We start from the raw sequence: 14,493 nt of genomic DNA, 5'->3' as shown, positions 1-14,493 counted from the left end.
GCTGACCTGTCTTACTGGGGAGGACAAACCAAAACTCTATGTAATAAATGCTCAAGTGTGATTGGCGTGGGGCGCGTATTTGCGCGTGCAGCGCAGCGAGCGCACCGCGCGCAGGGCGATAAAAGCGCAACAGACGCGCGAAGAAGGAGCGCACTGAGGGTGTCTCGAGTCTCGCAGAGTATCGAGTCCTTGGAGCCGCTCAGCAGCAGCCACACGAACCCGCCCGGCCCGTGCGTAAAAGGCGCACAGGACGGACGAACGGACGGACGGACGTTTCCCCTCCTCTCGCTCCTCTTCGTCCGTATGGCAAGAACCGAAGGCTCCCGAACTCGGCTCGGCTCGGCTCGGAACTCTGCGGCGGCATGATCGACTCGTCCAACGTGAGCCTGAGCTGCGCGCAGTGCCCGGCGGCGGCGGCGGCGGCGGTGACGGCGGAGGTGTCCGGCTCGCCGCCACCGCCGTCGCCGTCGCCGTCGCTCAGCCCGACGGGTCACGCGCTGGTGGCCGCGTGCTTGGGCTTGATCGGCACGCTGGGCTTCGTGTGCAACTCGGCGGTGCTGGCCGTGTTCTTGCGCTACCGGGCCCTGCGCACGCCCATCAACCTGCTGCTGGTGAGCATCTCGGTCAGCGACCTGCTGGTCAGCGTGCTCGGGACGCCCTTCAGCTTCGCCGCCAGCGTCCGCGGCCGCTGGCTGATCGGACGCGCCGGCTGCGTGTGGTACGGCTTCGTCAACGCCTGCTTGGGTGAGTGCGCGCTGCTTTGAAGACGAGCAAAACATTACGAGCATGACGACCTCGGATCGGGGTCCCGGAGGAGATTTTCAGTCACCTCGAATAAACGGTGCGCATATGACTTTCTTGAAGAATCTCACCAGGAAACACCATGCCGTGCTTAGTTGGCAAACATTTAGCGTGCCAACATGCTTTGATTTGCTACATATGCTGTATACATTAGTTATTTAAAACACACACACAACAAGTAAAAAAGTTGCTGGGAGCGGCATCTCTTGAACCCAAATAAATGGATGCATGCACATGAAAATGCATTTTTAGGCTAGCGAGTCCATGCCGAGGCAACAGGTGGCGCTATAAGCGCTCACTCTGTGGCCATTTTTTGCCAAGCAGAAGCAGAAAGAAAGTCATTTCCGGGAAATGCAAGATGACGACAACTCGGGTGGCGGAGTGACTCAGCTTGAACGTAATGTTGACAAAACCAAATCATCACAAAACATATATAGAAATATCTCTACCCCACCCCCCTAAAAAAAAAGGTTTTATTAGAAAATGCTCATCATATAGAAGCAGATAAGACCACCATTGTGACTACACACACTGGATCTGGAGAGGAAAGTCATTTGCAGATGCTTCATACAGTAACAGCAGGGTTAAACTTGTGAGATTTAACAACATAACGAAAACTACAATTATTGCATTTTCCGTTTCCAAAACCAATTCACACGCATTTTAATCAGCGAAAATGTGCTCCTTCCGGTGTGCGTACCTTGGCCACGTGGGGGCGGTATACTTTTTTTCACTTTTTTTTTTGGTTCAAATATCTGTTGCTTTAAGGGTTATAACTCACGCGTAGACTCTATGTGTTAGCACAAGTCTATGGCATTTCCCATGATGTGTTAGGGTTAGCATTAAGCTAGCAGAATTAAGGGCAACGTTTCGGAACAATTTCTTGTCGATAGGTGGGTGGGTGTGTCCCAATACTTTTGCCCACCCTCAGTGTATTCTCGTTGACCTCGGAGAGTCGAGGTTTGCTAGCGCGATAATGAGACATTGTCCGCCACAATTGGCGTGCGGCAACTTGGAGCACAAAGTTGTCAGTCTTTACTTAAGGACCCTGGAAAGTTAAGTCAGACATCTCTTTCTAAATACATGACGCATCCTTGAAAATAAGCTTGCTGTGTACGTCATCAAGCGTCTTCAAGAATGGGAAAAGTGTTGTTAAACAATCAGTTATCCACTTCATTAGTCATTTATATTTATTTCACGCGTTTTTTGTGTGTAAACCTATAGATTGTCTCTAATAAAATTAGAGACAATCAGACACCCTAAATTTTAGGGTGTCTGGAATGGATTAATTGGGTTTACATTATTTCCTGTTGGAAATATTGCTTCGGATTTCGTATGATTTGGTTTCCGTCAGACTGTCTGGAACAGATTCATAATTGATCACAAATCCCACCATATTTGTTAAAATATTGTTGTCGTATGTACGCAAATAAGAACATACACTGTGCCTTTTTTTTTTTTGCTTAAACCCTAATTTGGTCAAATGTTATTTTAAAAATGGACTGTATATGTGGACATAATGTACTGTAAATCAAAGGTTGTGAGTATGCGTAACACTTATTGTTCAAGTCGTTGGTGCAGACAGACACGCCGCATGTTTAACGTTTGTCATGCACTTGTTCGTGTTTAACCCCAAAAAGTCTGCGGGAAGTCCGTCACTTCCTTTCCCGATTGCAGCAAGCAAGGCTCTTGTTTGTGTGACGCCCAAATGAGAAGCAAGTGACCTGCTAATTGAGTGGCACCGACAACTTGTGATCGAGCTGCGCCGTGCAGCAGTGGGGAAGAAGAAGAAGACGTTCAACTTGTGATAAATGAAGCGAATTGGCTACAGAGAGAACACTGAGCCATGATTAGGCCTTTTGCTGACTCAGCAGAGGGACGCTGGCCCGGCTCGCTTCATTTAGCCCCTCTGGAGCGGGGGGGGCAAGAAGAATTGGGCTTGAGGTGGAAAGCCCATTAAAATCCCCAAGCGGAGGATCAGAACGGGCTGCGTTTGAGTCAACGCCAGCACCCGGGTCGCAAACCATTAGCGGTGCTGAGAAAAGAAAATGGAGGTCGTTTGTACACGTCGGCCCGTGGCTCAGCTTGGACACTTTTGGGCTTTTAAAAGTGGAGTCGGAGCCTCGTGCTATGGCACTTCAATGCAAAAATAACACAAAAAACACACATTGTTCTATTACGGCCACAAGATTTTGCTGTAGTTTTGAGTTACAGAATGTAAACAAAGCGGTTAAAGCGGTCCGGATCGATCAGCGGCAAATTCAACCACCAACCCAATTAGAACACGACTACAACAACAACAACAAACACACAATAATAATAATAATAATAATAATAATAATAATAAAAATAATAAAAGTAGCTTATTTGATTTTATTACCCTTCCAGCTTGTTCATGGCCAAGATTAAAAAAAAAAAAAATTTTTCGCTGTTACACTGTATAACGTTTTTAACTAACATCAGCTCGTCATTATTAATAATAATAATCATAATTTTTAACACTTCAGAATCGTTTGCACAATGCTCAGGTTTTAAAACAACCTCAAAATGTAATTTTTATATGTTCTTACTACATTACCACCTTTTATACTTGCAATTGACAAGTGCCTCGACATACAAGTTTTTCAAGATGCGATTCGTTGATTGGACGATTTTTTGCGTGTTTTTTTTTGTCTTGAGATACGAGCAAATATCTGAGATACAGTATGAGCGCTTTCAGACCTCCACCGCTAGACAGCGCCAGCGGATGTCACAATTTCTGGCCACCATCAGTTCACATCGGTTCGAAATGGAACGACGATATCAGTCAGTGGCTGTAATACAGCATGAAGCTAATTAGCCTACCGCCCCCCCCCCCAAAAAAAAAAACTCCAAGCAATCAGCAACAAAAGGACTCAGACCAGGAGGACTGATGTTGGTTGTTGAAAAAAAATAAAAAAATCTTTCACCAATCCAATAAAAGAGCTGTCACTGGTCACTAAAATCACTTGAAAGCGACAAAAGTAATAATAATACATGCAAATGGACTTAAAATTAATCCATGCAACTGGACAAAAATTATACTAAAATGGGACCCACAATGGCCAAGCTTTCTGACACCGGGGTCTTCTTTTTTTATTATTATGATTATGAATATTTTCACTTCACTCGGGCAACTTCACTTGTTGTGACTCAAAATGTGCAAGCAAAAATTGGACTTCTGAATGATTTATTTTTATTTTTTTCTAACGCTGACGTCTTATCTGCACTTGACTGACTTGCGACAGTCTTCTTCTGTGTTTCGTTGCAAAATCCATGTGTAATGTGTGTGTATATGTATTATACTTCCCCCTGGTGGCCACAGCCTGCAAAGCAGAAGCAGCAGTACAACGCCCATTGAATTATCATGATGGAAACTGTTTCAGAGTGCCATTTTCCTTATTCGAAAAACCTGTGAGAAAAATGTGTCGGCGTTGTGGGGAGGCTGCAACGGAATCACATTCGTTTCAATGGGGAAAGTGTGGTCACGGAATAAATTGTGTGTGGATTATGAAAGCGGGTGTGAGGGGGGACATATTGGGCAAGTTGTATGTCCACGTTTCCCGGTAAATGAGATGGACTTTCTTTCTGCTTCTCAGGCATCGTGTCGCTCATCTCTCTGGCCGTGCTGTCGTACGAGCGCTACTGCACCATGACGGTGGCCAACGTGGCGGACGGCCGCGACTTCCGTCCCGCGCTGGGCGGCATCTGCTTCTCCTGGTTCTACTCCGTGGCCTGGACTGTGCCCCCCCTGCTGGGCTGGAGCCGCTACGGGCCCGAGGGTCCCGGCACCACGTGTTCGGTGGACTGGCGCTCGCGGACGGCCAACAACGTCTCGTACGTGCTGTGCCTGTTCGCCTTCTGTCTGGTGCTGCCTTTCGGCGTCATCGTCTTCTCCTACGGAAAGCTGCTGCTCGCCATCAGACAGGTGAGGGACGAGCAGCTCGGAGAACATCGGCAGCTGAGATCTCGGTCCAGTGCCTTCTTGGAGTTCGAAACGATGGCACCGCTCGTACGCAAAACCTCCCACGTCATTTGACCAAGGCAGAGCGATTGCCAAAACAGGAAAAAAATGAACCATTTGGTTCTTGCGGGGTGGTACGGGAAGTCTCATATCCACGAGGGAACGTGTCTCTGATCGAAAGCGAGTACACGCCTTCGTGAAAATGTCCAAATTGTCGCTTGACGCCATCCGAGTCAAAGAAGTCCATCTTGGTCTCATCGGACCGCAGGACACGGTTCCGGTAATCCGCATCTTTCGTCTGCTTGTCTTCAGCAAAGTGTTTGCGGGCTTTCTTGCGCGCCAGATATAACACACCTCCTCCCAATTCACACCAGAGACCTTGTTACGCTAATGAGTCACATGACACCAGGTGGGGGGTGGGGGGGGTTGAGTGACATTTTCACCTTGGGGTGTACTCACTTTTGTTGCCAGCGGTTTAAACATTAATGGCTGCGTGTTGCGTTATTTTGAATGTGAGGTGTGTACTCACTTTTGTGAGCTCGTGTATAAAGTGTTTAGGTTTGTTCGAATTGAACACGATACTTGCTCTGTACAACTCAACAGATTTTGGGGGATTGGGGCTTACTGTTTGGCTTTGCCAAGTCATTTATTTTCATCTGAAAGTTTTTTTTTTTTTTTTTTTTTATACAATTTTGGAAAAAGATTCTCTGGGAAAAAAAAAAAAAAAAAACCAAAACTTAATGACGCTTGCTTGCTTTTAACAGAGAATGATCTCATGTTTTCCAGCTTGAACTTGATCTTGCATTTCGGTTAGCGAGAAATGCTAATCCCTGCGGGCTAATCTTTTGCTGGCCTGACAAAGATTTCACGGTGAGGGTTCAGGAATGTGTCTTTCGGTTGAAGCGGATTAGAGAAAAAAAATCAAACCCCCAAAACATGCAAAGTCTTGGATTTGCAGCCCACGACCCTGGGAAATGGTCAAACTAGCTATTTATTGATTCATTTTTGTTCCTCTTTTGAAAGTAGAGAGTACAACACAAAATGATGCTACACAATTACGCAATAACTTTTGAATCAACTCTTTTCACGATTGGAAAGGAGCAGTCAGAGGAATATGTCTTATTAATGTCTCCTCCAAATTAAAGTCAAGGAATCTTCGATGGTCTGTTACTTATACGTTACCTCGTATACGACAAACAAAAACAAAACAACCTGTAAGACTTTATTCTCAAAGTTAAACATCTCAAAATTTTAAACAACCAGTCAAATTTGCAAAGTTGACTTTATCGTTTGCCACGACAGATACAAAAAGAAAGAAAAAAGAAAAAGGGCAACACTCAGTGAGGTTTTTAGTGCATTAAAGACCCCAAAATGCCATTTGGTTGACAGAATAGTCCGAATAATGTTTAAGACTAAATGTTTGTATACATTTGCTATGAATTAACACATTGTCAGCATTTGGTGGCGTTTGAATTTTACCTTTCAATCCGTAGAATACGATGAATAATTGTAACACCTTTTTCCGTGAAATGTTTGCATGATGGGGGTCACGCTTGGCTACCAGGAACTGGACTGACAACAGTTCTCAGTATATCGGACTAATTTGTGCATATGGGGAACAATTGGCCCAAATATGAGCGTAGCGTCTCATTAACTACTAATGTTCTAATTAAGTACTCGATGAGCTATAGTTTGGGGCCGTACAGAATTCAATTATTTATCAGTAAGTCGTTTGTATATGGGACGCATCCAGTCCATTAGCCCCTCCGAGGGCCGCGCTATGTTTAGGGGAAAGTATGTTACAACAGTTATATATTCTGCGCAATTGCAGATGGAATGTTTTGGGGGTTTGATTTTAATTGGAGCGAAATGCACAAAATCCTGTGGTGGGCTGGGACACGGCCCACGGGCTGTCGCTTGCCCGCCATGTGCTGTACCGTATGTAAACAAGAAGCAGATTTGAACGAGAGCCGATAAGCACAAGCCTGTGGACAAAATATGAGCAGATTAGAGATTTGCTGATAGCAACTTTCCGAGGTCAATTCGTACAAGTATAGGTTTAAATCGGTCTCCTTTTTATCCCGTATGAATTAAGGGTTGAACCGACCCGTCAACGAATCGACTTTACGACTCCGCATCGGCGTTTGAGGTTTTGAAAGCTGCTAAGATTTACGGAGGACGCTCGACTCGCCGCCCTCGCCGGACTGCAACTATTTTTCTCTTTGTTTTAAATGTTGACAAGCAGTTTTTTTTTCCTTTTTTCTAAAATGCTTTTAATCATGTAACGCGCCTTGCGTATGAAATGTGCTGCATAAATAAATGTGCTTTGCTTTGCTTAGTTATGCTTTTGTTCCGCATGCCATGTGCCTAATGCCTCATAATGAAGTAAGTGCATTTTGTTTTTATGAAGGTCATGTGTAAATTGTGCATGATGCTCTTCTTCATTGTCCATCGCTTGAGTGTGACTGACAGCCCGACAAAAGACTGCGGCCCATTTAGCATTTTCATTTTATATTCTGTGTTTGTGAACCTGCTGTTTTTATTCTCACTCTTTTGTGGTGTTGGAAAAGTGACAATAACTTCTAATTGACTGCAAAAATAATCCAAAACAGCAGGGCCAGCCATAATCGTTCTGAAATCAAATGTAAATGTAAATGGTGTGTGATTGGCAGGTGATAAGTCACATAAGGCAGCTCTTCATCTTGCTGAACACTGCACATTTACATTTATTGCCACCCGTAACCACGGCGACCAACGCACGCAGCACATACGGTGGTTATCATTAAGTTTGCACACAGACCAGCATTTAAAGCCTGGATGATTTTGTTGTGCACTGTTGTTGTGTGAATCCTTCTGTTTACCTCCAAGACCATGTAATGTTTGCACAAATGTGTTGGGAGACCTTATTTTTTCCATTAATTAATCAATCAGGGGTTGACTCGTTATCTTAACGAGACAAAATCCGATCAAGTACTCCAATCCAATTAGTGGAGGTCTGTTTGCGACCTCTGACTCATTTCATTGACGTCCCTGCATCTCAAACATCAGCACTGCTTGTTTTTGGCGCAGAGATGCTTTACACTCGCACGCAGCGATTTCCAGTTTCACGGAAATACCTCGTAATCAATTATTGAATCTCTTAAGATTGGGTTGGAGTCCTTCAAAAAAAATACATATGCTTCTAACTGCGTGGGAAAACGGAAGGGTCCTTAAAACGCTGCTTGGAGGAGTTGAGGAGGTTAAGGTGTTTGGGTTGGATTATATTTAGAGTTAGCTTTAGGGTTAAACGTCAAATTTTTTTTTTCCTTGGGTGTTAACCGTCACACTCTCCAATATTGGCTCCACTTTAAGTGAGCCGTTTCTACGGAACGCTTGTCGACACATCAACCGCAGCGAAATCAATTCCGCGAGTAGAAAATGCCACTGATGCGCTCAAGCTCATTCATGTAGAGCCTGAAGGTTGTCGGAACCGTATCAAATGGAGCGCTAATGTGATGGCTTTTTTTTTCCTGCTTAGGCTCCCTCGCTAATGGGCTATAATGGTTCAACTCATGGACCAAAAGATGACTTATTGAGCGTCAAGTCAAGTCTAAAACTCAGGCTAGCGTCACACATACAGTACGAAGGTTGTCGATATTGAAAGTAACAAGTGGCAGGCTACCCCGAGACGGTGAGGCACTTTGAGCCAATCAGACATCGGAAGAAAGTCACCATAGGAGAAAGAAAGAAAATGGGAACAAATTCCTGAATGGCATGAAAGTAAAAATAATGTAATTTTCCCCGTGTTCTATTCTGCTCATTCCTGCGTGTTGGTCATTATTCAAATGTTGACATTGTGTTCCAATTTCTTCTTTCAACTCACCGACCGTCTCTGGTTTTGCAACGTAAACCTTATTAAAACTTGTCGTTGGCATGACAACTGGGGAACTTGTCAGGGAGTTCAACACTAACTCGATCCAAGCCAAACTTCGCCTCGTTGTCTTTGCGCTCCCGCGACGTTTTCGTACTTCCAGTAGCACTTCATGACAAATGTTCTTCCTTTAAAATCTAATTGTACATCTGCCATCATTTAAGGAGGGTTTAGTGCAACTATGTCTTGCATTTTTCCATTTGTTGAGCTAGTATTTTGCTAAATGAGTTAATATTTTCTAACCATAAGAAAGTGCCTGCTGAGAAGAAGTCAATGATGTCCATTGAATTCCAGCTTGAAATCACCGTGACGATCATTTCTAAACTGCAGAAACCTTTTTTTTCCCAAAAAAAGGTTTTTATACAGTCCGATACGGTGCCGTGCAATTTTTCTTGTGTATTTTTGGGTGGTGCCGCAAGGCATTTATGGCATTTGCATTCAGTTCGCTCCGTCTTGCAGGTGCGCAGCGGCAGCTCGGTGGTGACGCGGCGGCGGGAGCAGCGGGTTCTGGTCATGGTGCTGACCATGGTGGTCTGCTACCTGGTCTGCTGGCTGCCCTACGGCGCGGTGGCCCTGATGGCCACCCTGGGCCCAGGCGACCCCCTCGGCCCGGAGGCCGGCGTCCTGCCGTCGCTGCTGGCCAAGTCGTCCACGGTGGTCAACCCCTTCATCTACATCTTTATGAACAAGCAGGTGGGCTCGGCCGCAACCGCCTCGAGCCGGTTTTGGCACTTGACGGCAATACAAAAAACATATATCATGCGTGTCAATCTGACCCAAAACACACAAAAACAAACTCATTATTTTACACTGAGTCTGCTCCAGATGCAACTTGACCCACGTCCACTCAAATGGATTACTTTGCGTTGAAAGGGAAATTCAGATTATAGGCCTCAAAACAGCTTCATCGCTACCCGTCTTGGTAGCAGAAAGCTGCAGTGAAAATAGAGGGGACAGTCTAAAATGCTTAACGTAAAAAAGCTTAACTTCACTTCATGTCCAAAAACTGCTATCAATCATCACCAAAATGTACACCCACATCTCTACCCATGCCCACTTCAACCTCGAAAAATAGTGGAATGATTTTGGATTTTTATGGCCGTAAAAGTGTTTTCCTCTCCATAGGCGCTTGCTTGCAGAAAAAGCTTAACATTGCTCAATGAGGAAAAAGCTCCACGTCCATAGAATCCATAATATTGCGGCTCTTGTTTTGATATTTTCAGAGGTGGAAGGGAGCATAAGTGGAGATGTCCACATAGATTTTGGTGACAATCAGTTGCAGTTTTCTGGCATTAAGCGACGTTAAGCTTTTTTACGCTTAAATTAAGCGTTTCGGAATGTTCCCAGTAGAGGAGGGACAGGACCCGCAAAACTGCCCGATTTCTATTTTTGAACTGAATCAAGACACACTCTTTGACATTTTGATAAGATTTCTGACAGTGTTTGCTGTTTTTTTCTTCCGCTCGTCAGGCGCCCGTGATTTTACCCATTTTACGTAGCGCGAGGCGTGGGTCGCGTCTGGTGCGGGATTAACAAGCAACGCTATTTATTGCGCCGCTTTTGTTTGGACTGCTTTTTGTCTCGCGGGCGTCACACGTCAGCTTAATGAGAAACAGAGTTATTCATAGCCAGAGCGAGGTCTCTGTTAGGACTACAGTTCAATGTTCAAACAGAGAAGCACTCTATAAGAACTAAAAACGGAACAATCTTGTCTTTTAAATGTTGTTTTTTTTCCCCCCCTCATTGGATTGTGCGAGTGTACCTAATACTTTGGACTGTGAGCTTGTAGAATATGTAGCTTGAGAAGGATGACCTGCGGGACACACTCCGTTCTTTTTTCATTTTGAGGCCCAGCAATCATTTATGTATGATTGCTGGGCCCCCCCAGCTGGCATAGGCTTCCCCCCCCCCCCCCCCCCCCCCGGCTGGGAACAGACTGTGGAATATGTCCTGCCGTTCCTAATCAAAGGTCTTCAAGGGGTTTGGTGTATTGCCGACATGTAGCGTGTCTAGCGTGGCCTATGAACAGTGGGAAATCTTCATGCACTTTTCCCAAACGAATTTTAGGATGAACCTCAAATGCACTGTAACCTTTACAGGTGAACTTTAGATGACCTTCTGTACACTTTTAAATGTCCAACCGGTGAATGTTTCTGTAATTTTTGCTGTTCTCTAACAAGGAGCTGAACGGCAAGATTCAGTGGATCCATTCAAATTTCCAAGGACGTCCATTTCTGTGCCTTTCTGTGACTCTTCCAGTCTCTCTGTATCACGACCGCAGCCTGCGATGACACTCAAAGCTCAGTGGCCATGATCTTAAACGGCAGCGTGTTTAAATTCGAATTGCTCTCCTCTTCTTTGTGCATTTCGACATTATGAGACCAAGACGACGACTGGAAGAGTCACAGAAAGCCATGTGTAGACATCCTAAACACCTGTTGTGAATCTGAGTTAAGAGTTGCGCAGAGCTGCAAGTCAGGCCAACGAAGCCTTCCATCTATCTCGTCAGAAAAACAACAACGAAAACGTTGGTCAAAATGGTGGCAAAGGTACATTAGGAGTCATGTGGCCCCCTGGGGAAATGTAGTAGACTTCAAGTATACGTGCGGAACGGGAGAGTATACTAAGTACACTACGTTTATCCATGGAGGCCACCAAGACGACGCCAACGCATCTTTTCAAGCCTTCTGAAGTGATTTCAATGATGGCGATGATGAGCACTTCGGTGTCATCGCTCACATTTCAACAGATGAATGATTTGAGCTAAGCACCATTATATATTTTTTTGGTACTGACTTTAATTTAAAGCTTTTATCCTCATAAATGTCTTTTTTGTTGTTGTCGTCGAGCTTTTTGCTATTACCTCGTTTATCTTGAACTTTTGGGAGTGAGTTATGTACTGTTGTGGACTGCTTGCATCTCATTTACAAACAAGTGGATATGTAGATCGTTCAGTTTGTAAAATGTTTCGGTTGTAAAACCCACGACGATGTACGCGGAGAGCGGTGTGCTGTAGCGGAGATTTTTGAGTGGCGAAGTTATAGAGGGGGAAGACGTTTGGAAATAAAGATGTACGAAGATACAGACATGAAAAAACAGCCGTGGACATAAAAAAAAAACATTTGTCGCGCTACGGAGCTTTAAAGATTAAGAGTCAAGGGGAAAATGTTAACCCTTTCGTAGACGAGGTAGGACAAGCATTTTGACAGTAAAAGGAAATACAGAAATACAGTAAAAAAAAAAAAAAACATTTAAAACTCGTACGCAGGGCCACAGTTCAAGAAGTCTTTTTTTCCTAAAGCGAGGTCATGTACACGGGTAAATGGGCAGTTATCATCTGCCTTACGCAACTGACGCTGCCCCTTCACAAACGAGACGATATGAGGGCGCGAGAGTCTACTTTCTTATGCTCAAACCCAATATTCTATTAGGTTTAACATAGAATACATTTTAGAAGAGCAAAGAAATATGTTTTTCGACACACACAGAAATGTGGATGTAGAAATATTGAATTGTACAACTATGGAGATGCAGAGATGTAAGTGCCATGGCAATACAGAGCTATAGAAATACAGAGACATGAAAATACAAAAACATAGAAATACTGAAATATGGAAATATGAAGGTACAGAGCTGTGGCAATATGGAGATATCGCACAACAGGGATGGAAGAATAGAGATACGGAGATACAGACATTGAGAGATACATACCGAGTTATTCAGTTGTTGGATATGAAGACGTTTCACGGTCGATGGAAAAAGTATTTTTGTTAATACACGATATACCAATTCTGTATGTGCGTGTGTGCGCGTGTGTGTGTGTGTGTAGTTCTACCGCTGTTTCCGAGCCTTCTTCAGATGCTCCGACGTGGACCGAGGCTCGACTCTCAAAACCTTCTCCGGGGCGACCAAGACGCTGCGCAGCGTGCGGCCGGAGCTCCACGAGCGCCCCGTGTCCGCCGCCAGCTCGTGCTCTGGCCGGGCCGCGCCGCCGCCGAGCCCGACGAGCCGTCCGAAACCGAAAGTGACTCTGGTGGCTCATTACAGAAAGCGAGGGCTCTTTTGACTTGTGACGGTCGGAGACTGCGCGACGCCAAAAACTTCGGGATGTTGGCCTATCCCGAACTTTTTGTGACAGAACGACTGGACTCGGACCCGTTGGGACTTCGAGGCTAACGGGACTCTCCCACTGGCCGTCGTGGGAAGCGCACGCGTTTCCTTGAAGCTCTTCTCCGATGAACATTCAGTTGAGGTGTAATAAAGTGTTGTTGCTTGGTGTACCTTTTGCGGACACGATTGCAGCGTCTTCACTGGGAGTTGTCGAGGGTTGCGGGAGGTCACGGCAAACGGCTGGAATGTCAGAAGGCGACATGGAAAGGCCGCTCGCCGAAGTGTGTCGCCAAACGCTGAAGTGATGAATCACACGTGAGCCCAGTTGAAGCGTAGGCCTCTAATTGCCAACTTGTGTTGATTATTTTCAACATTTACGAATGGACACGAGGCAACAAGCTGAAAGAAAGACACAATCCGCCGATTAGCGCAATTAGCGTCGCACGTGGAAGCACAGAAAACAAAAACGTGTTGCTAAGCTGCTCGATTCCTAGAAAGCAAAACACAACTCACTGTACTCAAAATAATAATAATACAAAAAAATTATTTATGAACTTGTGAAGCTATTTTTTTTTTTAAATGTGTGCTAACAAAGCTAAAAGAAAGCTACAATCCTTCAATGAGCACCTTACAAAGACGCTAAAAGATGAAAAAAAATCTCATAGCTGATTGACTTCCTCATTAGAGGTGTTTATATGTTTAAAGGTCTCAAAACAGGGTTAGGGTTTCAAAGTAGGGTTTCAAAAAAGGGTTAGGTTTTGAAAGTAGGGTTTCAAAGTACGGTTAGGGTTTCAAAAGCGGCTTAGGGTAACTAAGTAGGGGTTCAAAGTAGGGTTAGGGGTTCAAAGTAGGGTTCTGGTTTCAGAGTAGAGTTTCAAAACAGGGTTAAGTTTTGAAAGTAGGGTTGCAAAAGAGGGTTAGGGTTTCAAATTAGGGTTTGAAACCCGACCCCTCTTTTGATTAATGAGCCGAGGGCAGCACAAAGTCAATAAGAGCAGATTCCATCCAGATTTCCATCGCACATTCCAATGACTCAAATAAAAAGTAATTGAGGTACAGTACAATCGCACTAATTGGTTAATGTTTTTAAGAGACAAGACATGAAACAGTCCTTCTTCTTCATGATTTTAGGCTCGCTTTGGCCTTTTCACGGGAGAGTCGAGTTTGTCTGATCGTGAGCGAATTTGACGGATTCCGTCCACGCATTCTCTGCGCTGCTGGCGATGCGGAATTGCAAACCGTTTTCAGTGAAATGTGATGAACTCTCTTTTCGGTGAAATGTGATGAACTCTCAAATAGGTCAGCCCCACGAGGTCAGTCAGATCTGGACCCAACATCTGGTGTGTGATGAAGGTCTTATCAACATCTCCGTGCCTTCCAGATACAATTTGTTCCGGTCGTGTCCGAGGGCACAAATCGTAAATCAGAGGTCAAGAAAATGACTTTAAGGGTAGCTAACGTCAATGTGTGCGGCTTCGCACAGATCAGCGTCCTATGGATTTCCAGACAGTAAATGTTAACATTTGCTGCAGTGCGTAATGGTTTGTATTGTAAATACAAAGGTTTATTGTGGTTGTTCTGCCTCAAAGCTTATCTTGCATCTCCTCATGTGCACATCCCCCTCCGAGGGACTTTTTGCTCTATAATTCTTCCTCACATCGAAATTTTTGGAGACATTTTCTCATGGTCG

General features: G+C 44.7%; 1 protein-coding gene across 1 annotated transcript; it reads left to right on the top strand.

Moving 5' to 3' along the window:
* The first annotated feature begins 362 nt into the window (after nucleotides 1-362).
* Nucleotides 363-12,952, top strand: tmtopsb (teleost multiple tissue opsin b). Its single transcript, XM_061667039.1, has 4 exons — nucleotides 363-744; nucleotides 4,419-4,747; nucleotides 9,153-9,386; nucleotides 12,523-12,952. Exons 1-4 carry the CDS (start codon nucleotides 363-365, stop codon nucleotides 12,757-12,759), a joined length of 1,182 nt encoding a protein of 393 aa, XP_061523023.1. The 3' UTR covers nucleotides 12,760-12,952.
* The last annotated feature ends 1,541 nt before the right edge of the window (nucleotides 12,953-14,493 follow it).

The sequence above is a fragment of the Phycodurus eques genome, chromosome 21, assembly GCF_024500275.1.
Source record: "Phycodurus eques isolate BA_2022a chromosome 21, UOR_Pequ_1.1, whole genome shotgun sequence".
NCBI classification, from domain to species: domain Eukaryota; kingdom Metazoa; phylum Chordata; class Actinopteri; order Syngnathiformes; family Syngnathidae; genus Phycodurus; species Phycodurus eques.
Note: the sequence above shows the minus strand (reverse complement) of the source record. Positions and strands in the feature narration are given on the sequence as shown.